This window comes from Hemiscyllium ocellatum, chromosome 5 (assembly GCF_020745735.1).
Source record: "Hemiscyllium ocellatum isolate sHemOce1 chromosome 5, sHemOce1.pat.X.cur, whole genome shotgun sequence".
NCBI classification, from domain to species: domain Eukaryota; kingdom Metazoa; phylum Chordata; class Chondrichthyes; order Orectolobiformes; family Hemiscylliidae; genus Hemiscyllium; species Hemiscyllium ocellatum.
The window spans coordinates 123,161,227-123,188,334 of NC_083405.1; the positions used below are offsets into that span (position 1 = coordinate 123,161,227).

The following is a 27,108-nucleotide window of genomic DNA, read 5'->3' on the forward strand; positions in this document are numbered from 1 at the left end:
CTGGCTCAAAAGTAGAAGCCAGAGGGTGATGGTGGAGGGTTGTTTTTCAGACTGAAGGCCTGTGACCAGTGGAGTGCCACAATGATCGGTGCTGGGTCCTCTACTTTTTGTCATTTACATAAATGATTTGGATGTGAGCAAAAGAGATACAGTTAGTAAGTTTGCAAATGACACCAAAATTGGAGGTGTAGTGACAACGAAGGGGGTTACTTCAGATTACAACAGGATCTTGATCAGAACTAGAGGGCATAGGTTTAGGGTGAGCGGGGAAAGATATAAAAGAGACCTAAGGGGCAACTTTTTTCACGCAGAGGGTGGTACGTGTATGGAATGAGCTGCCAGAGGATGTGGTGGAGGCTGGTACAATTGCAACATTTAAGAGGCATCTGGATGGGTCAATGAATAGGAGAAAGTGAGGACTGCAAATGCTGGAGACCAGAGTTGAAAAGTGTGATGCTGGAAAAGCACAGCAGGCCAGGCAGCATCCAAGGAGCAGGAGAATCGACATTTCGGGCACAAGCCCTTCTTCAGGATTGAGGCTGGTGTGCCAAGCGGGCTGAGATAAAAAGGTGTGTGTGTGTGGGGTGGGGGGTAGTTTGTGGGAGGGGCGCTGGGAATACAATAGGTGAAAGGAGGGGAGGGTGATCGGCCGGAGAGGTCGGGAAGAAGATTGCAGGTCGAGAAGGTGGTGCTGAATCCAGGGGTTGGGACTGAGATAAGGTGGGGGGGAGGGGAAATAGGTGGAAGGAGGTGAGGGTGATCGGCTGGAGAGAGGGTGGGGGTGAATGTAGATTTCTCCAGCTTCCTCATTTCCCCTCCCCCCCCACCTTATCTCAGTCCCAACCCCTGGATTCAGCACCACCTTCTCGACCTGCAATCTTCTTCCCGACCTCTCCGGCCGATCACCCTCCCCTCCTTTCACCTATTGTATTCCCAGCGCCCCTCCCACAAACTACCCCCCACCCCACACACACACACCTTTTTATCTCAGCCCGCTTGGCACACCAGCCTCATTCCTGAAGAAGGGCTTATGCCTGAAACGTCATTCTCCTGCTCCTCGGATGCTGCCTGGCCTGCTGTGCTTTTCCAGCACCACACTTTTCAACTCTGGATGTATGAATAGGAAGTGTTTGGATATGGGCCGGGTGCTGGCAGGTGGGATTAGATTGGGTTGGGATATCTAGTCGACATGGATTGGTTGGACTGAAGGGTCTGTTTCCATGCTGGATATCTCTGACTCTATGACTTTGGTAGAAAAAATAGGGATGTTAGTTATTTCTTGGAAGGTGAAAGTCCAGATGGGAATAAAGGGGTCTCAGCATACAACTGCACCAATCACTGAAACTTGTATCACAGGTTTTGAGGTCATTTAAAAAAATAAAAGAAGCAAAAGTTAGCCTTATTTCCTGCAGGGCTAGAATTAACAAGTAGGAATGTCATGTTCAAACATTGGTTAGACCACATTTTGCGTGCGACAAAAGTGAGGAATGCAGATGCTGGAAACCAGACCCCAGGTTAGAGAGGTGCTGGAAAAGCACAGCAGGTCAGGCAGCATCCAAGGAGCAGGAAAATCAACATTTCTGGCAAAAGCCCATTCCTGATGAAGGGCTTTTGCCCGAAACATCAGTTTTCCTGCTCCTCGGATATTGCCTGACTTGCTTTGCTTTTTCAAGCACCACTCTAATCTAGACTCCCCCACTTGGAGTGCGTTAAGTGCAGAGAAGATTTACAAGGATTATAACAGAAACAGTGATTTATATGAAAGGATTTGACATACTTCGGTCCCTTTTATGTTTAGGGTGGAACAAATTACAAAAGTTGAGGTGTAAGTGCGACTTGATAGAATTCAGTGAAATTAGGAAAGGTTTTGATGGGATTAAGTTAAAAATTGCACAACACTGGGTTATAGTTCAACAGGTTTATTTGGGGGTACTAGATTTTAAAGCTAGATGCAGGTCCCCTCTTTAACTCACTAATGGGAAATGGTGGAAGCATGTAGTGAGAAGAAAGATGGACGTACAGGTTGGTCTGCTATAACACACATTTCATTAACGCAAATTCACTATAGCGCGATTAGAAACAGTATCCTTAATTTGTTCATGTGTGAACTTCTCAAAACATGTTGGCAATAACACAATTCCATTACGGTGACTCAGTGGTTAGCACTGCAGCCTCATACTGCCTCGGACCCAGGTTCGATTCCAGCCTCAAGCAACTATGTGGAGACTGCACATTCTCCCCATATCTACATGGGTTTCCTCCGGATGCACAAGTTTCCTCCATCGTGTTAGGTGCATTAGTCGGAGAGAGAGAGATGGGTCTGGGTGGGTTGCTCTTTGGAGGGTCCGTGTGGACTTGTTGGGCTGAAGGATCTGTTTCCACACTGTAGGGAATCTAATCTAATCACCAACACTTCAAGTGCAGTTTCAACAATGCAATTTTTTTTCTGTAACATAGGGTTGCACAAGAACGCAACCATCGCATTTTAGAAGAACTACTATAGGCTTGAGCGGAACGTCAGCAAAGATCACTGGAGAAATTGCCCTCTAAATCCTATGTAACCGTGACAAGAGTTCAACTACTATTTCTGCTAGATAGTGATTTTTTTTATTGTTTGGTAGGAACGACCAGATAAGCAAACTAATGAGTCAAATTGTGGCAGAAATCGTGAATCAATTCTAAGGAGATGGCTTGTGTCCGTTTCTTCCTCTGTGCATCCCTTTGGATATTTACATATTGATGCCTGGTGTACAATTTCAATGTCTAATACAATGCTTATTTCAATGGATAATTCGTAAATGTATGTATTTTCCCAGGTGGATTCATGCTATATGCCAGAATCTGAACACAGAAGATGAAGTGGAAACTGCAGCAGATAATGGCTATGACTGTTTCACATGTAGGCAATATGCAATGACAACTCCAGGTAGTAGCCAATTTGCTCAATCTGTTTTTTTTTAAAATAAGCCTTTAAATTGGCAACCTGAAACTTGGATGAATTCAGTCTTTTTAAACAAAAACGTGGTTATGTTTAACAGATAGCTGGTGATTGGAGTTAAATTTAAACAGTTTAATTGCTGAAGTTTCAGGTATGCTAACAGGTTTCTAATTTCTTTCGCCTCAGCGACTACCTCAGAAGAGACGGAGTTATCTTTGGTATCACCTCAATTTATTGTAAAGACTAAAGAACCGGGTAAGTTGCCAGATTTGGTCTCCAAATCTTTGATCTGTACTTTCCTTCCAATTTTGAAACTTCCGTCAGGGCAGTGCTCGTGTGCTTCATTCAGTAGATATCAACGATACATAGTGCTTTGTCAAAACAGAATGCAGTGATGTGGGTGTTGGTTGGCACTTGGCAATGGCAGTGTTATATCAAAGCTATCGTTCATTTTTAGTTGACATCAGAAAGAGCTGCCTTTTATATCGACCATCTTGGGTGGTTTATTTATTCATAGGGTGTGGACTTAGCTGATTAGACTAGTATTTATTGTCAATTTAAGTTGCCCTTGAAAAAGTAGTGGTGACCTGCCTCCTCCTCCCACTGCTGTCCATGTGCTGTGGTAGATCCCCTCCATGCCCTTAGGGAGGAAATTCCAGGATTTTGACCAAGTATCAGTGAAGAAATAATTTATTTCAAAGTCAGAATGGTGAGTGGTTTGGGCAGGAACTTTGCAGGAGGTGATGTTCCTGTGTATCTGCTGTTCCCTTCTGGATGGTAATGGTAGTGTATTTGTAAGGTGTTTTCTAAGGAACCTTGATAAATTTCTGCAGTCCATCTTGAGTGGTTCACACAGCATTTACTGAGCGTCAGTGGTGGAGGGTGTGAATGTTTGTGAATATGGTGCCAGTTAGAGTCATAGAGATGTACAGCATGGAAACAGACCCTTCGGTCCAGCCCGTCCATGCCGACCAAATATCCCAACCCAATCTAGTCCCACCTGCCAGCACCCGGCCCATATCCCTCCAAACCCTTCCTATTCATATACCCATCCAAATGCCTATTAAGTGTTGCAATTGTACCAGCCTCTACCACTTCCTCTGGCAGCTCATTCCATACACGTACCACCCTCTGCGTGAAAACGTTGCCCCTTAGGTCTCTTTTATATCTTTCCCCTCTCGCCCTAAACCTATGCCCTCTAATTCTGGACTCCCCCACCCCAGGAAAAAGACTTTGTCTATTTATCCCATCCACGCCCCTCATAATTTGGTAAACCTCTATAAGGGCACCCCTCAGCCTCCAAGGCAAACAGCCCCAGCCTGTTCAACCTCTCCATATAGCTCAAATCCTCCCACCCTGACAACATCCTTGTAAACCTTTTCTGAACCCTTTGAAGATTCGCAACATCTTTCCGATAGGGAGGAGACCAGAATTGCTCGCAATATTCCAACAGTGGCCTAACCAATGTCCTGTACAGCTGCAATATGACCTCCCAACTCCAGTATGACCAATAAAAAAAGAGCATACCAAACGCCTTTTCCACTATCCTATCTACCTGTGACTCCACTTTCAAGGAGCTATGAACCTGCACTTGAAGGTCTCTTTGTTCAGCAACACTCTCTAGGACCTTACCATTAGGTGTATAAGTCCTGCTAAGATTTGCTTTCCCAAAATGCAGCACCTCGCATTTATCTAAATTAAACTCCATCTGCCACTTTTCTGCCTATTGGCCCATCTGGTCAAGATCCTGTTGTAATCTGAGGTAACCTTCTTCGCTGTCCACTACACCTCCAATTTTGGTGTTATCTGCAAAATTGTTAACTGCACCTCTTCTGCTCGCATCCAAATCATTTATGTAAATGACAAAAATTAGAGGTCCCAGCACCGATCGTTGTGGCACTCCACTGGTCATAGGCCTCCAGTCTGAAAAACAACCCCCCACCACCACCCATTGTCTTCTCCCTTTCAGCCAGTTCTGTATCCAACTGACTAGTTCTCCCTGTTTTCCATGAGATCTAACCTTGCTAATCAGTCTCCCTTGGGGAACCTTGTTGAATGCCTTACTGAAGTCCATTTGGGTCACATCTACCACTCTGCCTTCATCAATCCTTTGTTACTTCTTCAAAACACTCAATCAAGGTTGTGAGACGTGATTTCCCACGCACAAAGCCATGTTGACTATCCTTAATCAGTCCTTGCCTTTCCAAATACATGTACATCCTGTCCCTCAGGATTCCCTCCAACAACTTGCCTACCACCGACGTCAGGCTAACTGGTCTATAGTTCCCTGGTTTGTCTTTACTACATTTCTTAGAGTGGCACCACGTTAGCCAACCTCTAGTCTTTTGGCACCTCACCCGTGACTATCAATGATACAAATATCTCAGCAAGAGGCCCAGCAATCAGTTCTCTAGCTTCCCACAGAGTCCTAGGGTACACTTTATGCATTTCAAGACATTCAGCGCTTCCTTCTCTGGAATATGGACGTTTTGCAAAGTATCACCATCTATTTCACTACTTTCTATATCTTCCATATCCTTTTCTACAGTAAATACTGATGCAAAATACTCGTTTAGTATCTCCCCCATTTTCTGTGACTCCACACAAAGGCTGCCTTGCTGATCTTTGAGGGGCTCAATTCTCTCCCTAGTTATCCTTTTGTCCTTAATATATTTGTAAAAACCCTTTGGATTCTCCTCAATTCTATTTGCCTACCTCCCCATGGTAGGCTACTGCAAAAAAATACAGAGGTATGGCATTGAGGGTGTGTTAGACGTTTGGATTAGCAATTGGCTGGCTGGAAGAAGACAGAGGGTAGTGGTTGATGGTAAAGGTTCATCTTGAAGTGCAGTTACTGGCATTGTTCCACAAGGATCTGTTTTGGGACCATTGCTGTTTGTCATTTTTATAAGGAGGATATTCCCAGAAATACTGCCATTATGGCAGTTCCAGTCTATGTTTGGAAAGTTAAAATCCCCTACCATAATCACATTATTATTTTTACAGATAGCTGAGATCTCCTTTACAAGTTTGTTTCTCATTTCCCTCTGACTATTAGGAGGTCTATAATACAATCCCAATAAGGTGATCATCCCTTTCTTATTTCTCAGTTCCACCCAAATGACTTCCCTGGATATATTTCTGAGAATATCCTCCCTCAGCACAACTGTAGTGCTATCCCTTATCAAAAACACCACTCCCCCTCCTCTCTCACCTCCCTTTCTATCCTTCCTGTAGCATTTGAATCCTGGAACAATAAGCTGCCAGTCCTGCCCATCCCTGAGTCGTGTTTCTGTAATTGCTATGTTATCCCAATCCCATGTTCCTAGCCATCTGCCTTCCCTGTTAGGCCCCTTGCACTGAAATAAATGCAGTTTAATTTATTAGTGCTACCTTGTCCCTGCCTACCCTGACTGTTTGTTTGACTTGCTCTGTTCTCAACTGTACCAGTCTCAGATCGATCTCTTTCCTCACTATCTCCCTGGGCTCTCCCCCCCCCCCCCCCCCCCAAACCTTATTAGTTTAAATCCTCCCAAGCAGCTCTAGCTAATATACTGGGAGGGAGGTTAGTCCCCTTCCAATTTAGGTGCAATCCGTCCCAATTGTACAGATCACTTTTACCCCAAAAGAGATTCCAATGGTTCAAAAATGTGAATCCTTCTCCCATACACCAGCTCCTCAGCCATGCATTCATCAGCTCTATCCTCATATTCCTGCCCTCACTAGCTCGTAGCACTGGGAGTAATCTAGATATTACTACTCTCAAGGACCTTTTTAAATTCCTGCCTAACTCTCTGTAACCTGCCTTCAGAATCTCAAACTTTTCCCTTGAGAACATCCTGCACTCTCCCTGAGACATCCTTGATCCTGGTACCAGGGAAGCCACATGCCATTCTAATTTTTCACTGCTGGCCACAAACGTCTGTCTGTACTTTGGACTAGAATCCGTGAACACAATTGATCTCTCAGAACCCAACGTACCCCTCATTGCATTAGAGCCAGTCTGAATACCAGAAACTTGGCTGTTCGTGCTACGTTCCCCTGAGAATCCATCACCCCTTATGTTTTTAAAAACAGCATAACTTGTTTGAAATCAGGATAGCCACAGAAGACTGCTGCATTAATTGCCTGCCTCTCTTACCTTTCCTGGAGTTAACCCATCTATGTGACTGTATCTGAGACTTTTTTCCCCCTTCCTATAACTGCCATCCATCACATACTGTTGCTGTTGCAAATTCCTTATTGCCTCTAACTGTCTCTCCAACCGTTCCATTTGATCTGGTAAGATTTGCAACCAACAGCATTTATTGCAGATATAATCTGCAGTAACCCTTAAACTCTCTTTAAACTCCCACATCTGACAAGAAGCGCATTTCACTCTATTAAAGGCCATTTTTGCTCCTCCACAATCTACAGACCCAGAAAATAACACCGTCTTATTCCTCTACAAAACACTGCCTCAGATTAAATTAATGGTTATGGCTTATATTTTAAGTTTAATCAAGAGACATAGCTCAAAAAAACATAAAGTCAAGGAAGAACCCACTCTACTCACTACTGCACTTGCTAGAGATGGTCATTACCTGGCACTTGTGCACCATGAATGTTACATGCCACTTGTCAGTTCAAGCCTGGATATTGTCCAAATCTAGCATTTCGTCATGAATTCTGTCAATATCTGAGGAGTTGCCAATGATGGCGAGCATTAAGAAATTATGGTTCTGTTCACCGAGCTGGGAATTTGTATTGCAGACGTTTTGTCCCCTGTCTAAGTGACATCCTCAGTGTTTGGGAGCCTCCTGTGAAGCGTTTCTGTGATCTTTCCTCCGGCATTCGTAGTGGTTTGAATCTTTCGCTTCCGGTTGTCAGTTCCAGCTGTCCGCTGCAGTGGGTCCGGTTCTATGTGCCTATTGATTGAATCTGTGGATGAGTGCCATGCCTCTAGGAATTCCCTGGCTGTTCTCTGTTTGGCTTGTCCTATAATAGTAGTGTTGTCCCAGTCAAATTCATGTTGCTTGTCATCTGCATGTGTGGCTACTAAGCCACGTGTCGTTTCGTGGCTAGTTTGTGTTCATGGATGCAGATCGTTAGCTGTCTTCCTGTTTGTCCTATGTAGTGCTTTGTGCAATCCTTGCATGGGATTTTGTACACTACATTGGTTTTGTGCAAAACCACTACAAATTCCGGAGGAAAGATCACAGGAGGCTCCCAAGCACTGAGGATGTCACCTAGACGGGACGATACGTCTGCAACACAAGTTCCCAGCTCGGCGAACAGAACCACGACAACGAGCACCCGAGCTACAAATCTTCTCACAAACTTTGAACATTAAGAGATTATGAGCAAGCATGCCATTTCTCGCTACATGAAGAAAATGTTGAAGTCTAGGACACTACCCTGAGAAACTCCTGGAGTGATGTCCTAGAGCTGAGATGACTCACCTCCAATGAGTGCAGTAACCTCCAATAATTCTCTTGGAACTTGGTATGATTCCAGTCAAACAGTGTGGTGTTAAAAGAGCACAGCAGGTCGGGCAGCATCTGAGAAATAGGAGAATTGACATTTTGGGCTTAAGCCCTTCATTAGGAATGTGGTTGTGGGGGCGGGAGCGGCTGAGAGATAAATAGGAGGATGGTGGTGGGGCTGGAGGGGAACTAGTTGAGAAGGTTATGTGTAGATGCAGGTGGGGGATGATCATGATAGGTCGGAGGTGTGTGGCACTGCCAAGTGGGAAGGAAGATGGACAGGTTGGACAGTTCAAGAGGGCGGTGGTGGAAGCCCAGGATTTGCATGTCCTTGACGGAGTGGAGGGTTCACATTTACTGTCATTGCATGGTAGAATATCCCAGTATTAACATCCTGGTCTTACCTCTGGTTCTCCTATTTCCCCTCCCACTCCTCCAAAGATATGCAAGTCCTGGGCTGCCCCCATCATCAAATCCAACCCATCTGCCACCTGGAGGAAGAAAGCCTCAACTTAGGCCTTGGAACCCTCCAACCCCACACATCAACGTCGATCTCACCTGTTTTCTCCCCCTCCCTATCTCATCCCAGATCCAACCCTCTAACTGAGCACCACCCTCTTAAACTGTCCAACCTGTCCATCTTTCCCACCTATCCGCTCCACCCTTCCCTCCAGCCTATCACAATCACCCCCCCACCTATCATCATCCCAGCTACCTTACCCCCACTCCCCCTCATATTTATCTCTCAGCCCACTTCCCCTCCCACCACATTCCTGATGAAGTGCTTAAGCCCAAAATGCCGATTCTCCTGCTCCTCGGATGCCAGCTGGCCTGCTGTGCTTCTTCAGTGCCATGCTTTTTGACTCTGATCTCCAGCATCTACAGACCTTACCTTCTCCATGGTATAATTCCAGCCCTTCTCTTCCCTTTTTCCGTCCTTTGCCTTTTTCCGCCCCATTTTCCACTCTATCCCCCACTACTCCCCACTTCCCATTGACTACAGTTTTGCTGAGTCTTCTTGATGCCACACTTAGTCAAATGTAGCCTTGATATCAAGGGCAATCACACACATTTCCCCTCTAGAATTCAGTTCTTTTGTCTGTATTTGAACCGCGGCTGTAATGATATGAGGAGCTGAGTGGCTATGGTAGGACCTCAGTGAGCAGGTTATTGCTGAGTAAGTGCTGAATGATAACACAGTGAATGCTTTCTTTCATTATTATACTAATGACTGAGAGTCAACTGATGGTAATTAGCTAGTTTGGATTTGTCCTGCATTTTCTGTATAAGCACATAACATTTTCACATAGATACCATTGTGTAGCTGTCCTGGAGCAGATGGGTTAAGGGTGTGACAGGTTCCAGAGCGCAGTTTTTCAGTACAGTTGCCAGGATGTTGTCAGGAGAAAGTGAGGACTGCAGATGCTGGAGATCAGAGCTGAAAATGTGTTGCTGGAAAAGCACAGCAGATCAGGTAGCATCCAAGCAGCAGGAGAGTCGACATTTCGGCACGAACCCTTCTTCAGGAATGAGGAAAGTGTGTCCAGCAAGCTAAGGTAAAAGGTAGGGAGGAGGGACTTGGGGAAGGGGCGTTGGAAATGCAGTAGGTGGAAGGAGGTCAAGGTGAGGGTAGGCGGAAGGAGGTTGACTCTCCTGCTCCTTGGATGCTGCCTGACCTGCTGCGCTTTTCCAGCAACACATTTTCAGGATGTTGTCAGGGCCCATAGCCTTTGCAGTATCCATTGCTACTAACCATTTCTTGAATTAAACTGACTAAAGACTGGTTCTTCGAAACAGAACTGACGAGGACATATACACGGGATGGTGTCTGTCTGACTGAAACTGGTATGTCACAGCTCCAAAGTCTCAGTGTCGCTCCACCACGTCGAAAGCGACCCAAGCCAAAGTTGAAGTTAAAAATCATCAACCAGAACAGTGTTGCTGTTTTGCAAACTCCACCTGATCCTCAGTCTGAACAATCTAGAGATATGGATGGAGATCTGGATGAAAGCAGAGGTACAATATTATGTTTGATCCCCTTAATAATCATGGAAAAAGATTTGTTGGCTCAATATTGTCTGCACTATATATGCTTGCCTAAATAAGATAACTCAGTGGAGAAAATGCTTTAAAACATTTGTGGTAATACCATATGTGTGTTAAATAATAAATTATCTGACAAGTGTCTTGAAATCTCACTTGTGCTTTATTGCACCATCATGGCTTTAGCTCTTCCACTTCTGAGTATAATTACTTAATCCTCATTGCAGAAACTTCAATCAAGGAAAATTACCATTTGTAGTCTCTTTTTGTTGGTAGCAGCTTAATTGATGCTGCATTTTATTATGTGTTTCATAAGCATTCAAGTAATACATTTAAGAGAGGAGACTAAATAAGCAAACAAGAATTGTTATTCCACTCTTGGCCACTCCCAACATAGATTTGGCTAATGTTTGTTCTGTCACTCAGGCCCTCAGCTGGGATGCCCATGCCTTCTTGGAATAAGAGCTATTGTCTGATACTTCACACAGAATCAGATTGCTCAATTTCAGTAACATTAAATTGCTTTTTATTTTGTTTGCTACGTTTGTAGTCAAGATTTATTTTCCTATGCAAGTTATCTTCTCTTGTTTGAAATTACATTTTTGTTTCTCTTGCTTTTCTTTCTTGCTCCCTTCTTCCGCATGCTCTTCTCACCGACTTTTTCTGACACCCTGCAAATAAGTATGTGGCTTCTTTAGGTGAGATTTCAGATTTTAATGTGGATCAGAACTGTGGCAGACTGGCCTCAATTTGTGTACAGCAATGAATGAAAAATAAATTCCCAAGCACACTGGTCTCACTGTATCCAGAGAAAGTTCCCAATGAATGTGAATTGTCCTGAAAATGGGGTGCATTTGAGAGTTGATATAAGTCATTAAACTCTATGGTTTAATTTCTGATTAATGGACTCATTATAGTATCCAATAACTTGAACGCTTTATTGTTATTAAGTAAGATGTTTTCGAGTCAGAGAGATGTACAGCATGGAAACAGACCCTTCGGTCCAACCCGTCCATGCCGACCAGATATCCCAACCCAGCCTAATCCCACCTGCCAGCACCTGGCCCATATCCCTCCATTCTCCCTGTGTCTGCATGGGTTTCCTCCCAAAGTCCAAAAATGTGCAGGTTAGGTGAATTGGCCATGCTAAATTGTCTGTAGTGTTAGGTAAAGTGGTGAATGGGTATGGGTGGGTTGCTCTTCAGAGGGTTGGTGTGGACTTGTTGGGCCGAAGGGCCTGTTTCCACGCTGTAAGTAATCTAATCTAATCTAACCTAACCTGCACGCCAAGGTCTCTTTGTTCAGCAACACTCCCTGGGACCTTACCATTAAGTGTATAAGTCCTGCTAAGATTTGCTTTCCCAAAATGCAGCACCTCGCATTTATCTGAATTGAACTCCATCTTCCACTTATCAGCCCATTGGCCCATCTGGTCAAGATCCTGTTGTAATCTGAGGTAACCTTCTTTGCTGTCCATTACACCTCCAATTTTGGTGTAATCTGCAAACTTACTAACTGTACCTGTTTTCTTTGCAACAGAGCCTCTTTCATGCATTAATTTGGGTTTCTGTTGTGCCAACATCTGCAGCTTCATAAACTCATTGGCCATTTTAATTCAATCCTGCTTCATCCAGTTTTCTTTCTTTCTTTGTTAGCCAGTATTTTGTCCACTGCTGTTTTTCTTCCAGGTTTTGCAATTTTTACTATTTCACGTTTATTTTTATTTTACTTGTTTATTTTTAATGTCCAATAGAAAACTGTAGATATTCTAATTTAAATCTGCTGTCTACTTAAATTTATCAATACGGAATGGGCTCCTAGTGCAGTCGATAGGCCACTGCCATTAAAAGTTACTGACGTAATCCATCTCCACATGTACAGATACAACTAAAGCACAACTCAAACACATTCAGACACAGTTCCTTCTGGGCAGAACATTGTGCTTCGCTGCCAAAACAGCCATTCTCATGATCGAGGAGAAAAGGATTTCCATGTTCTTTTATAATAATAGACAATACAAACATAATTCAGAGAAGTGAAGTTTCACTCAATAGGAACTTTCCCAATCTTGAAGACAGGCAAATGTGAACAGACATATTTAAGCCAGTCTCTCAGTTATCCGTTGTAAATACATTGCACATTCTACGTGTTGTTGGACTTGGGACTAATGTATACTGTTCTGCTGGAAAACTTTAGTTTAAAGCAAATCTGAATTAAATTAAGAGTTGGACACCATCACATCGCAAAGCTGTGTTTCTGCGTGTGCATGTTCTTTACTGCATCTGTCAGTAGCGTTGCCCATAACACAGCCTTTTAAAATTGAATTTCACCTGAACACTGTACTCTGAACTACAATATCTACATTTTGAAGCTAAAGTAAATCTATTCTTCCATCATGTGTAAGTTTTAGAGTTAGAATTAAAATGACAGATAAACCATAATCCATTTAAATGCAATTAATTTGGCTAAATAAAATTAGGTCCATGCAAGTTGGATCCAATTTGTTGTGAATTTTTAACTAGTAAATTAGTTTTGTGATTCTTAGTGTAGTTATCAAACTGTTAAAATCAAGATTTGGTCCAAACATTACCATAACTTCTAAAATCAGTACAATATGAAATTGAAAAGCAACATTTTCACATATTCCTTGTGTTTCTCGGTCACTTGCTGCACAAATCCTTATCCTATAAGAACAAAATTACTTGCAAAATAACTATGTCTATATTGATGTGAATAATTTCTACAGTGTGGTTTAAACATATTCAAGTGGTTTGAAATCTTAATCAGTAAATAGGCTAAACACTGACATAGAAAGGTGAAAGTTCATTTTTTAAAAAATCTAAACTTCTCTGCATTCTCTCTTGTAGTTCAGACTTCATTTCAAAATTTATTCATATATCCCAAGACTATCCCCTGCTCTAAAAGCAAGTCTAGACTGACAGGTCAAGTAATACTAAGTCAAAGTCAAACCTCCTGTAAGGTAAACTGAGAAGATTATGTAGCACTGTTGCAAAGAAGAGCAGGATAATGTTTCCTGGTGCTCTGGTCAATAGTTATATCTCAACCAACATTCCCAAAATAGATTATCTAGTTGTTAGCACATTGTTGACTTTGAGACCTTATTCTTTGCAAAGTTCCATCTGTCTTTAACAGTCATGCAATCATGTTTCTTCCACATAAACCACACGTAGACAAAATAATTCAATAAATTTGAATAAAATGCAACACTTTCAAAGGTCAGAAATTTCAGGCTGTCAACAGGTAAAGAATTCGAGCATCCTGTCCCTTTTTCCATTATTCTTTCTTACACCTCCACCCTCCTCCTCCCACCTTTTCTCCCAAAATAGTTATTTGGATAAGGACAAATTTGCGCTTTACATCAACTGGAATATCAAATTTCAACCAAGTATATCTTTTTAACCAAAGATCAAGCTGGGGGCATGGAAGCATCCATTCAGTGCTATTTAAGAGAGACCCAAATTCCAAGAAGTTAAACTGATTGTGAATATCTCGCAGCCGAAATAGTGTTTGAGTTGAGGGCTAATAGATGAAGTGTACTCTGTTTATTCTGACCTTTGCCCCTATTCTCAGTGACTTCCATTCGTCTCCAAACCCCCACCACTCAAAATTTAACATTTCTACCCTCATGTTTAACCAGTTCATGCCCTCATCTATCATTCTTCCTCACTCCACACTTTCCTCCAACTACCTGTGCACTTCAATCTTTCTCCCCATCGTTAAACTCTTTATTCTTCTCATTTGGTTCAGTGGGTTTGCTAGGAAAGATTTTTTTGATGGACTGTTAACAAATTCCAAAACTGTTCAACAGAAATAAGTTTATAATTTCAATAAACACAATACACCAGAGGAATCCCCCTCATTTGGCTTAGCATCTCTGTGCTGGTGCTTGCGATAAAGAAAGATTAAAGACAGCAATGGTAAAAGTTATTACGTGTCTGCTGCCACCATACTAGTCCAGGTAATCAATGCTACTGATGTTATCGGTTTACAACTAGAGCAGGAAATTGGCATCCACCGTGCTGACAGGTGCATATGTGCTTTCATTGTTATCATTTTTGCATTCCCAGCCCTATACACTACCTTGCTTCACTTGCTCCCCACTGGGCGTTTGGCTTGACTCACCACTCCCCTTGTCTCTCCAATGCCTTGCTTGGTTCTGTAAAACTACAATAGTGAACTTTGATATTTGGCTGGCAGTGTAAGATCACTCAACTTTTAAGACTGTACATCAGAGAAACATTTGAAAAATAATGTATTTTATTGGTTTTGCTTTTGTTAAAATAGTTTTGAATTGCTCAGTGATATGGGTGGTCCTCATCCTTGATGCAGGCAGCAATCTGGCGATTCTGGCAGTGCCCTCACTTTTGAGTTACTGGGTTGTGAGTGCACTCTCTGCAGTTATGGTTACCACAAATGTAGTCTGAAAGTTAACCTGGCTTATGCAGAGCAGAGATTTCTTAGGCACACTATTGCAGGTGGTTTTCTTCCATGAGGTGACTAATTTGTGCTTGTATCTAGAGTTTCGACACAAGTTGACAAATGAACACTCTTTTTGAGATAGTTAACTAAACATCTCTGAATGTATTTTCAACACAGTTTAATGCTATGTTGTGTGAAAATGTTCTACCTTCAGTTAACCCTTCAATCTTAAATTTACAGCAGCTGACGTAATGGACTGTGACGCAAAGTCTGATACACTTACTAGTCCAGAGCGGGAACCAGCAGATGATGACTGTAAGGGAGCTGAGGGGTCTGACAGCCTAAAGAAGAGAAAAAGGAAACCATACAGACCTGGTAAACAATCTGATTTAAAGCAGACATAATCCACCAGGCTCTGAAGTAAAACTAAATTAAAGACTATTTTCTGTGCACCGGGAGCAACTTGAGTTGAAACCCATGATCATATTTTTAATAAATATTTGATGTAGATTGATAATGGACATGTTTAAAATTGAGTACAGACAAAGTGCTTTTGTAACATCTTAAAATACTTGGCAGACACTGGAAAATAATGAATCACCCTCTGTTTTAATTGATGTGTAAAAGCAACTCAGTAAGTGCCAGACAGCAGTGAAATCTGTTGGTGGTTTGCAGCAGTTCCTCTTACTCTTACTCATTTTCTTTCTAGCTGCCTCCCACTCCTTTGTCATTTATGGTACCCAACTTTTATTTCAAGTTCATTTGATATCTTCTTTCTGTACTTGTATCTGTAATTTTCTGAAGATAATAGAAGATAATAGTCAGAAAATGTTTTATTCAGGTCCCACTCCGGATCCTTGATCACAAAGGTCCATTGCCACACTACGGGTTCGTTGAACTATCTGAGCAAAAGCATGTTTAACAGATGTCCACCAGAGTAGTATACGAGATGTAAAGGATGCTATCACTATTTTGGAGAAGAGCTAAGATTTATCAATATTTATCTCTCAGTCAACATTACAAATATAGATTATTTGGTCACTACCTTAGTGCTTTTGGTAGAATTTAATCAGATGGTGCAAGGTTAGGGAAATAAAACGTCATGCAAAAATAATGGAATTGGTCGAATGATTTCTGTGCTATACTTTAAAAAAAGAAGGAATTTGGAAGGCTGAAATTTAAGTGAATTTTGACTAAAGGTGACGAGAATATCAAATGCAAGGATCTTTTTTGTTTTGGTTGGGATGTGAACAACACCAGCAAGTATTGGCTTTTGTTGTCCATCCCTAAATGCCACTGAGAAAGCTATTTTTTTTTGGACTGCTAGTGTAGATGTACTCCATGTTGTTAGGAAGGATGTTGTAAGACTGTGTCCGTGAAGGAGCAGCAATCTGGTTCTGAGTTTGATGAAGAGTCATTGGACTTGAAACTCTGCTTTCTTCCCACAGTTGCTGCCAGAGCTGTTGAGTTTCATCAGCAATTTCTGTTTTTATTTCTGAGTCAAGATGTTTGGTTTGGAATGGAGCTTGCAGGTGGTGGTGTTCCCATGTATCTGCTGCCCTTGATCTTCTACATGATAATGTCATGGGTTAGGAACTGCCTACCAAAGGAGCGTTGATGTGGCTGCAATGAACCTTTAATATTCTGCAGTTTGCTGCGACAGTGGGAGTCAATACATGTTAGATCAAGTGAGCTGCATTGTTGTGAATGGTATTTTGTTAGATAATGTTGTTGTAGCTTCAGCTATCCAGGCAAATGGAGCCTGACTTGTGCACTGAATAGATTTTTGGGTGGTCAAGGGTGAGTTAATCTCCCCAGACTTCAGTTTCTGACCTAATCCATGTAGCAATGGTGTTAGTTTGGTACTATCTGAGGAAACTCCTGCTGTGATATCCTTGGACTTCGATGATTGACTTCCAACCATCATGACCTTCCTTTGTGCTAGGTATGATTCCAACTAGTGAAGAATTCTCAACCTTATTACCATTGACTTCAACTTTGGTATATGCTTGTTAAAATCTTGCCTTGATGTCAAACACTGTCACATTCACTCGCTATTTGAGTTCAGCTCTAGTATTTTCCTGTTTTGATTAAGATTGTGATTAAGTCAGGAGCTGATTGTTCTTTGTGGAATTTAAATAGCAGATCAGTGAGCATGTTATTGCTGTGCAAGTATCATGTAACATCAGTATCAACTGATCCACAGGCTGATTGGCACAATTGGATTTTGTCTCTCTTTTTCGTGAATAAGATCGACCTGGACAATTTTCCATGTTGGTTGTGTGCCATTGTTGTTGCTGTGCTAAAAAGGCTTGTTGAGGCATGTGGCTAGTTCTGATCATGAGTCTGAAATAAGATTGGGATATTGTCAGGTTCAATTTGCTGAGTTCAGTATGATATTCCTTAATTGGTTGAAGCTTTTACAGATGTTACAAAAAGATCAGCAAATTATATTGGAAAGAACAAAAGGTGGAATTATATTTTGTTATGCATAAATTGACAATTGTTGTGAAGTGCTTTGGACATCCAGAGGTAGGGAGAGAGGCTGTATAAATGCAAATCTTTCATTCTTTCTTCATAATATTATTTGCTAAATCTTTTGCAATGTATTGCCCTCCAGATTCTCTTCTATCTTTCCCCCAGTTTTTCTTCTCAATTGGTTGTTATTTTCAAGTTACTGTTGTCATACTAAACTTACATTCATTTGACTTGGAGGTGCAATGATGTTTAAATTGCTAAGCACCATAAAACAAGTATATTGCTAATGTGATAATAATCCTCAATTAACTATTTTCTCTTGAGAGCTACTTCTGGAGTGGCTTAGTGTACTGGGGCAGCAACACACAAGACTGCAAAATAATGAGATGTATTTTACAATCTCGTACTGCCGTGGGGAGGTGTTAAATTGAGATGATTAACATTCCCACAGAGCATTGAATAATTAGAAGATTAAATACTGGGTGACATTGAATATGTTAGCAAAAACATCATTTGTAGATGGCTGGGAGATCAAGTTTCCTTTCAACTATGGTTGTACGATAAGGTCTCATGTAAGTGAGAAAAGGTTATGGTTCTTCGCCGAGCTGGGAATTTGTGTTGCAGACGTTTCGTCCCCTTCTAGGTGACATCCTCAGTGCTTGGGAGCCTCATGTGAAGCGCTTCAGTGATCTTTCCTCCAGCATTTGTAGTGGTTTGAATCTGCCGCTTCTGGTTGTCATTTCCAGCTGTCCGCTGCAGTGGTCAGTATGTTGGGTCCAGGTCGATGTGCTTATCGATTGAATCTGTGGATGAGTGCCATGCCTCTAGGAATTCTCTGGCTGTTCTCTGTTTGGCTTGTCCTATAATAGTAGTGTTGTCCCAGTTGAATTCATGTTGCTTGTCATCTGCATGTGTGGCTACTAAGAATAGCTGGTCGTGTCATTTCGTGGATATTGTGATTCAAACCATTACAAATGCCGGAGGAAAGATCACAGAAGCGCTTCACAGGAAGCTCCCAAGCACTGACGATGTCACCTAGATAGGGGACGAAACGTCTGCAACACAAATTCCCAGCCCGGCGAACAGAACCACAGCAACGAGCACCCGAGCTACAAATCTTTTCACAAACTTTGAGTGAGAAAAGGGGACAATGTTGCAATAAGAATTAGTCCTGTTTCGTTAATGTTTTTATTAATTATGTTATTTTCATATTATGAATTTTAGTAAAACTTATTCTTCCCAATCTATTAAGGATCATTTCAATCTTCTGTGCTTTTCTTTGATAAAAATCACAAATCACACATCACTGGGTTATAGTCTAACAGGTTTATTTGAAACCACAAGCTTTTGGAGCCCCCGCTCCCACTAGTTGCCTGAGGAAGGAGCTGGGAGGGGGCTCCAAAAGTTTGCAGTTTCGAATAAACCTGTTGGACTATAACCCAGTGTTGTGAGTTTTGGCTTTATTTGCCCCAGTCCAACACCAGCACCTCCACTACTTCAGTAAGGCAGTGAGGTGGGGAGAAGAGAACTTTTTGTCTGCATTATTCACAACCTTCCCTTTATTGAAACCCCCATAACACACAATTCGAAATCACATTTTGAGAAGCTGTGCTGACCTGTGTGCCACTAAATCAATTTAAAGATCCTTGTTCCTCATTTTCAAATCCTCCTTCCTTGTCTGAACAACATTCTCTGACAACATTGCTTACTCCCACCTGGCATTCTGTTATACCTGCAGGCGCATTGTCTGCGCCCTCTGGAATTCTGTCCCTCCATCTACCTTCTTGCCTTGTCAAAGCCTCTTAAAAAACCAATTGGTGTTGCCACGTTTTTCCATTCTTTATGTATTAACTATTCCCAGTTATGTACATTTACCAGTTTTCTTTATTGGCAAACAGTAAATACAAGTGTACAATAACTATCCACATAGTTCAGTAAACATATGTGTTGAGTAACTAAGCCATAAAAACTACATTCAGGTTTTTTTTTAAACCTGATCTTGGATACTACAATGAAAAATCACATTTGTACTGACCATTGTTAGAAATGAATTAGTGCATGTTCGAGAACTCAGCTCAGTAATACTTTTTGCAACTAAAGAACCTGTCATGTTTTAATTTTAATATCCTGTACTACAAATGGGAATTTGAGTGAGATAACCAGTGTGTGTTCTCTTTCTGTGAAGTATACATGGACAAAATTTCAGCTCCTTCAGGAACAGCTGGAGAAAATTTATCAAAGAAAATAATATTCTGGACAGAAGGAATAATTAATTTGAGATATTCTGATTAAACCCCAGTATATGAGTTAATACCTTCAGTTTTAAGTGGTGGTCTGAATACTGAACATTACTAATACCAAGAAGTATGAGACCACCATCCAGGATTTGGTTTTGTGTTGTCTCACGGTATCTGCCAAGGTTTAAAATTTCCCAACCATGAAAATTAATTTTGCCAGCCTCATTCTAATCGTACCAAGTCAGGCATTACAGCACAGAAGGAGGCCTCTTGGCTTTAAAAATCATGCTCTTTGATGCGTTATAACCTCCAGATCTTAAATTGTATTCTCAATTCCATAATCGTGATGGCTCCTTAAATCATGGCATCTTGTTGTTTGTAATGCTGTTAAATTCTTCTACCGTTTTCAAGTTTATGAAAACCTATGTCTTCAACCTGACCTTTAGTCTTCCTTCTTAACTGTTCTCACCACTCCTACTCCTGTGTAAGTTTCTTCCATTCACTCCCTAGCCTCCTGTGAAATACCTGGAGATGCTGCATGTTTCAGAAAGAATTGAATGAAGTTTTAGCCTTGGAGAGTAGGTGGCAAAGTGAGCTCTGTCGATATGTAAAAATCTAATTTATCAGCTAACAATTAACTTGGACAGTCAATGTACTATAGCTGAGAGATATGGACAGGCAAAACAAGTGGGCAGAAACTTGACAGGTGGTATGTATATGGGGAAGTTAACAATTATGCATTTCCATTTTGACAAGATGAATAGAGGACATGAACATTGTAGCTTTCTGCAGTCTTTCCCATTTAAACAATGCAGTGGGGTTTGTGAGTCCTCGTCCATGAATCACAAAAGGTTTGCCTATGAATTCAGTGGCTAATACAAGAATGAAAATGGAAAGTTGGCCTTTATTTCAAAGGGTGAGGAGTATAAAAGTAGGGAGGTTTTGCTAAAACTATACAAGACTCTAGTCAGACTAAAAAACTGTGCACAGTTTCAGACCCTTTATCTAAGGAATGATGTACTGGCATTGGATGCAATGACAGTTCATGAAGCTGATACCAGATATGGATAGAATTGAAAAGTGCGGTGGTGGAAAAAGCACAGCAGGTCAGGCAGCATCTGAGGAGCAGGAAAATGGATGCGGAAGTGATGTAGGCAGCGGCTTCTGGAGAAGTGATGTCATTGTTTGCAGCGGTGGTAGCAACTGTAGCAGCCGGATGGATTATGACATCCAACTGGCTCTGAAAAGAGGGCCGAGGAAAAGGAACAGGAGTGGTTGAGGATTCCTGGGTTTGGAGAAAACTGAGGAAGTGTTTGGCATTCTTACATTTCTTACTTTTTCTCCAGCTTATCAGATAGTATCAATTCTGAAGATGAAGAACAGCTGAGGTCCTTTGTAGGTCAGAGAATGAGACCCTGAGCTGGGGCAGTGCTGACTGTAGGTGGTGACTCATGGCTGCGAGCATGGAGCTGAGGATCCATAGGGAGAACTGAAAATGTGTTGCTGGTTAAAGCACAGCAGGTCAGGCAGCATCCAAGGAACAGGAAATTCGACGTTTCGGGCCAGAGCCTGATGAAGGGCTCTGGCCCGAAATGTCGAATTTCCTGTTCCTTGGATGCTGCCTGACCTGCTGTGCTTTAATCAGCAACACATTTTCAGCTCTGATCTCCAGCATCTGCAGACTTCACTTTTTACTCGATCCATAGGGAGAAACCTATCTGGAGGCTTTGGAGCTGCTGTAGGTAGCAGTTGTCCCGGTCAGGTCCAAATTGCAATGGTCTGAACGTAGCCTAAAGTCCATGGAGGATAAGTCGGTTGCATAGGTACGTGCTGAGGAAGGGTACATGGCTGCAGTAGTGGGACTGCTTCAGGATGTAGTTGAAGAATTTCAGGGCAGAGGAGATGACCTGAGGGGTGCTATGGGAGAGACCTCACATTCTACAAGATGTGGGTAGACTATCTTCTGAGGATAAATTGAGTAAATTGGGCTAATGAATTTAGAAGAGAAAGTGAGGTCTGCAGATGCTGGAGATCAGAGCTGAAAATGTGTTGCTGGATAAGCGCAGCAGGTCAGGCAGCATCCAAGGAACAGGAAATTCGACGTTTCGGGCATAAGCCCTTCTTCAGGAATGAGGAAAGTCCTCATTCCTGAAGAAGGGCTTATGTCCGAAACGTCGAATTTCCTGTTCCTTGTAATGAATTTGGAAGACATACAGAAACACACAAAATTCTTTGGAAACTTGACAGGGTTAATGCAGAGAGGTTACTTCCACTTGTGGGAGAGTCTAGAACCAGAGGGTCCTACTTCAGCTTCTATGTCTTATGATTTTAATTGTCTTCTGCAGGTATACATTTCAAGAATCCCATCTTTATACAGCTTTTAGTATGGCTCTGAACTAAAAATAATTGGTATATTTACTACTTGTCTCACTTTTAGGAATTGGAGGGTTTATGGTACGTCAGAGGAACCGGACAGGACAGAACAAGACAAAGCGTTCACTGTCGAGGAAGAGCTCCACTGGTTCAGTTTCTGAAATGATAACTGGGAAGGAGGATGGTAAGTGATCTATAAAGTATGCAGGAAGTCGTTTGAAGCAAATTTCCTATGATAGAGAAAAATAAATACCGATACTTAGAATCCTGTGAATTAATGTTCTTGGGAAGCCTATCCTGTAGGTTTGGCAGCATCTGTGGAGAAAGAAACAGAGTTAACACTCATTGTTGACTTCATCAAAAGTCATTTATCTGAAACATTAATTCTTTTTCTCCACAGTTATATCCTGATCTGCTGAGCGTTTCTAGCATTGTCAGTTTTTATTTCAGATTTCCAGTATTCACACATATTTTGCTTTTGCACTGTGTTTAAAAAGGGGAAATAACTCGACTGCTCATGAGTGCTAGACAGCCTGGGCATCCAGCATATTTCTTCCGTAGGTACAAATGCGGCTCATTTTGAAGCTTGCACCATTTAATGCACAAAACACCTCTATCAGAAATTGAGAATATTGGTGCTGTCCTGAAAATGTATATCAAATTTCTCAAATCATCTATCATTCATCTAAAGAGGGAACTTGTATTCTGCATACTAAATGATCATACGTACCCAGTTAATGTTCTTAACTGAATTATGTTTAGCAGAGAAAAGCACTCAAATACGTATCATGGTATGATATTATTAGCAGTCGGTTCAGTGTTAAACCTCTGATGTTAGTTAAAACCACAGGATCTCTGAGTCACACAGAATGAGTACATTTTTTATTCACAAATGACATCCCCTACATCATAAGGTCAGAAGTAGTCATGTTCGCTGATCATTGCACAATATTCAGAAGTATTCGCCGTTTCTCAGATATTGAAGCAGTCCATGTTCAAATGCAACAGGATCTAGACAATCTCCAGGCTTAGGCTGATGAGAGACAAGTTACATTTGCACCACACAAATGTCAGGCGATGACCATCTCCATAAGAGACTAACTAACCACCGTCCCTTGACATTTGATGGTGTCACCATTACTGAATTCACCATTATTAACATCCTGCAGGCTATTATTGACCAGAAACTCAACTGGACTCGTCATGTAAATGTAGTGGCTACAGGAGCATGTCAGAGTCTAGGAACACTGCATTAAGTAACTCGCCTCCTGACTCCCCAAAGCCTGTCCACCATCTACAGAGTACAAGTCGCGAGTGTGATGGAACACTTCCCCATTTGCCTGGATAGGTACAGTTCCAACAACACTAAAGGCGTGACACCATCCAGGACAAAGCAGCCTGCTTGATTGGCACCACATCCACAAGCAACCATTCCCTCCATCACTGACACTCAGTAGCAGTAGTGTACACTATCTCAAAGATATATTTCAAAAAGTCACCAAGATCCTTAGCAGTTTCCAAACCCATGACCACTTATATCTAGAAGGGCAAGGGCAGTAGAAACTTGGGAATGTCACCGTCTGCAAGTTTCCCTTCAAGCCACTTCAACATCCCCACTTGGAAATATATTGCTGTTTTTTCATTGTCCCTGGGTCCAAATCGTGGAATTCTTTTCCTAAGGGCATTGTGGGTCAACCTAGAGCATGTAGACTTCAGTGGTTCAAGAAGGCAACTCACCATAACCTTCTCAAAGGCATCTAGTAATGGCTAGTACATGCTGGTCTAGCTAGGGACATCCGTTTCCCATAAATGAGAAAAGAGTAGCTGTTCTTGAGCTGAGACTTTATCTTGCCATACACTTCAACGCTGGATCATGCAAAATTAATTTCAGCTGTAAACAATTCAAGTTTTTTTTTCCTGTGCAGTAGGTTGGGTGGACCAATTGTCAGAGCTGCCTGGTGATGAGGCAGCTGTTGCTCCTGAGCTTGTGGAGAAAATGAAAAAGCGATATCGGAAGAAAAAGAACAAATTGGAAGAGATTTTTCCAGCATATCTGCAGGTATATTTACTTGACAAATGTGTCTTATCATTTGCTCCTGTATTTCAAAGCAAGATCTTTAATATGCTCTGAAGAAGTGAACATCACTACGTACCCATCGCAATTTAATTTGTCTAATTGGCTGCAAAGTTAATAGGGTTTCAGTGAAAGTGACTGCATTTTGTTGCTTTAGTGGTGAGAACATCCTAGCAAAAAGTGGCTTTGGGCTAACCTAACTATGTTCTTTGAATTGATATTAAAAATCTTTTTTTGTGACAGGTTCTAATTAGGACTCAAGAAGTTTACTACATGTAACATCACACTGCTGTAAATGCATTTAGAGTCAGAGATGTACAGCATGGAAACAGACCCTTCGGTCCAACCCGTCCATGCCGACCAGATATCCCAACCCAATGTAGTCCCACCTACCAGCACCCGGCCCATATCCCTCCAAACCCTTCCTATTCATATACCCATCCAAATGCCTCTTAAATGTTGCAATTGTACCAGCCTCCACCAGATCCTCTGGCAGCTCATTCCATACACGTATCACCCTCTACGTGAAAAAGTTGCCCCTGACGTCTCTCTTATTATCTTTCCCCTCGGTCAGAGTATTGAGTACAGGACTTGGGAGCTCATGTTGCGGCTGTACAGGACATTGGTTAGGCCACTGTTGGAATATTGCATGCAATTCTGGTCTCCTTACTATCGGAAAGATGTTGTGAAACTTGAAAGGGTTCAGAAAAGATTTACAAGGATGTTGCCAGGGTTGGAGGATCTGCACTACAGGGAGAGGCTGAATCTTGTAGATATTGTCCTGCACCTAAAAACATTTTCAGATTTGGAAGTCTTAATCGTGTAAATGTTTTTAATTAGTGAGATTAGGTGAAAAAGCAAAAGAACGGCAAGTGGAAAGGGAGTAAGACAGTTTCTAAAAGATGAACGAAGTTTATTATTCTTCAGTGTTGTTTAGAGGTCAAGAAAATGATAATGTGTTAGAGTGGAAAGTTGGATGGTGCAGTTTATGACTTCAAAGGAACTAGAGATATGTATTTTCCAACATGAAACAATCCTGACTCAAATATGAATTGAAGAGTCAGGTGCATCAAAGCAACACCCCACATTGTGCAAAGAAACATAAATCAAGACTACATCTTTGAGCAAAATATTCCTACAAATTAGTTTTAAATTAGTTGCAGACCAGATGGCAGCATTTCTACTCCCATGGAAGCTGCCTGCTCATACACTGTAGGTAGTGTTTGGATGGCACATCTATGACATTAAACATCTTGATGGTCAGTGTTTAGTTATTGGAAAGTTATATCCACTGTTTTTATTGATTTGTTTTTTTGTTTCTGGTTTTGTCTTGTTTTCATTTTAAATTGTAAGGCTTGTATCTAACAGTTAAAATTCTTTATTTTGTTATCCCAACTGATGTTATCACTGAATAGGTCAGATCCTAAACTGAAACAATGTTTAATAGATCACATTTTGTTTTGTTTTGGTTTTAACGAAGCAGCCACTCTTGCTGAAGCATAAACATGCAGCGCTGCAGATTCAGGTTTATTGATAAGCCAGTAGTTTATTAAAGAAATGAAGGTAAATCAGAATATGCCAAACTATCGACATAACACATTCAAAGATTTTTATACATACAGTAAAAGTATAATCTCATTAATCCCAAAACACTCTTCAGTTTTTGTATATTACCCAAAATGCACCCCTGCTACAGTGCCCAAAAGCACAGCTTATATAATACCCCGACTCACCACTTCTGTAGTACTTACACCAATGTCTGTCTATAGCACGTCATTGGGTTTAAATAACTTGTGATTTAACTTAGTGTATAACTGTAGATAATTTCTTCCTGGAGCTATTCTCATACATTATACATGGTCAGCATTAAGTAACCTCTTCAAGTTTTATCCAAACACTTACAGCCTTGACATGACACTTACTCTTTTAAAGTAATCTAGATTTATTGTATCCTTCTGAGAAATCTGTCCATTGCAGAAAGAAGACTTTACACAGCTCTGTTTAGTTCTGGACTTGTAGACACCTTATTCCACTATTGTCATTAGCTTGCTTGTTTAAAGTCTCAGGCTATGTCCAATATTATTTGCTAAATCTAAGCTGTCTTTAGAAAGTAATGGTGGGTGAACTGATTTTTTTTGTTTGTTTATTCATTCATGGGATGAGGGGCATCACTGGTTTGGCAGTATTTATTAACCATTCCTAATTGCCCAGAGGATAGTTTGAGATATTCACGTTGCTGTGGATCTGGAGTCACATGTAGGCCAGGCAGAGATGCAGTTTCTTTCCTTAAAGGACATTAGTGAACCAATTTCCAACAATTGGCAGTCATCATTTATACACTTAATTTTGTATATTACCCAAAATGCACCCCTGCTATAGTGCCCAAATTTCACCATGGCAGATGGAATGTGAATTCAATTAAAATCTGAAATCATTTATACGCTTAATTTCAGATTTTAATTGAATTCACATTCCACCTGCCATGGTGAAATTCGAACCCCAGGTTCACAGAACATTATCTGAGTCTCTGGATTAATAGTCCAGCAATAATATCACTAGGCCATCGCCTCCCCACTGAATGACATGTAGGACCACTTCAGAGGGTACTTAAAAATGAGCCACATTACCATGCGATTGTAGTGAGACTAGAAAAGAACCTGTTCAGATTGGCAGATTTCCTTCCATAATTAGCATTAGTTAACAAAGTGTGTTCTTTTAGAACAACTTGTCAAGTTCATGGTACTGATTGCAGGTGTTCATTTCTAGGTATTATTTTCAACTGAATTGTGGAATTTATCCTGCAGGATACCTTCGTACAAGCAAATCAAGCCACAACCAGTTAGAAAGTGGATCAGATAGACGGTTGTTCTACCATTTAAAGGATCTAACACAGACTTTGTTTGTAAAGCAAATTTTACAAGGTGCAGCAAGAAGTATTGGCCTGCCACTCTCTTACTGCTTTGCTCCTGGCTTCCAATTCCAAACGAATCATATCTGAAATCAAACTCCTTGCTAGACATGGATTTTTGTTTTGCCTAAGGTGACTACTTAGATAAGTAA

General features: G+C 41.4%; 1 protein-coding gene across 5 annotated transcripts in view; it reads left to right on the forward strand.

Annotated features, from left to right (window-relative positions):
* kmt2ca (lysine (K)-specific methyltransferase 2Ca) overlaps positions 1–27,108 on the forward strand; it is a 590,636-nt gene that overhangs the window by 443,919 nt on the left and 119,609 nt on the right. For 4 of the 5 annotated variants that reach the window (XM_060825139.1, XM_060825142.1, XM_060825140.1 and 1 more), the window contains 6 exons: positions 2,817–2,926; positions 3,125–3,193; positions 10,201–10,419; positions 15,127–15,261; positions 22,039–22,158; positions 23,900–24,033. In XM_060825139.1, the coding sequence (XP_060681122.1) occupies positions 2,817–2,926; positions 3,125–3,193; positions 10,201–10,419; positions 15,127–15,261; positions 22,039–22,158; positions 23,900–24,033 (787 nt within the window). The remainder of the gene's footprint in view (positions 1–2,816; positions 2,927–3,124; positions 3,194–10,200; positions 10,420–15,126; positions 15,262–22,038; positions 22,159–23,899; positions 24,034–27,108) is intronic. The other variant, XM_060825141.1, reaches the window with a different exon arrangement.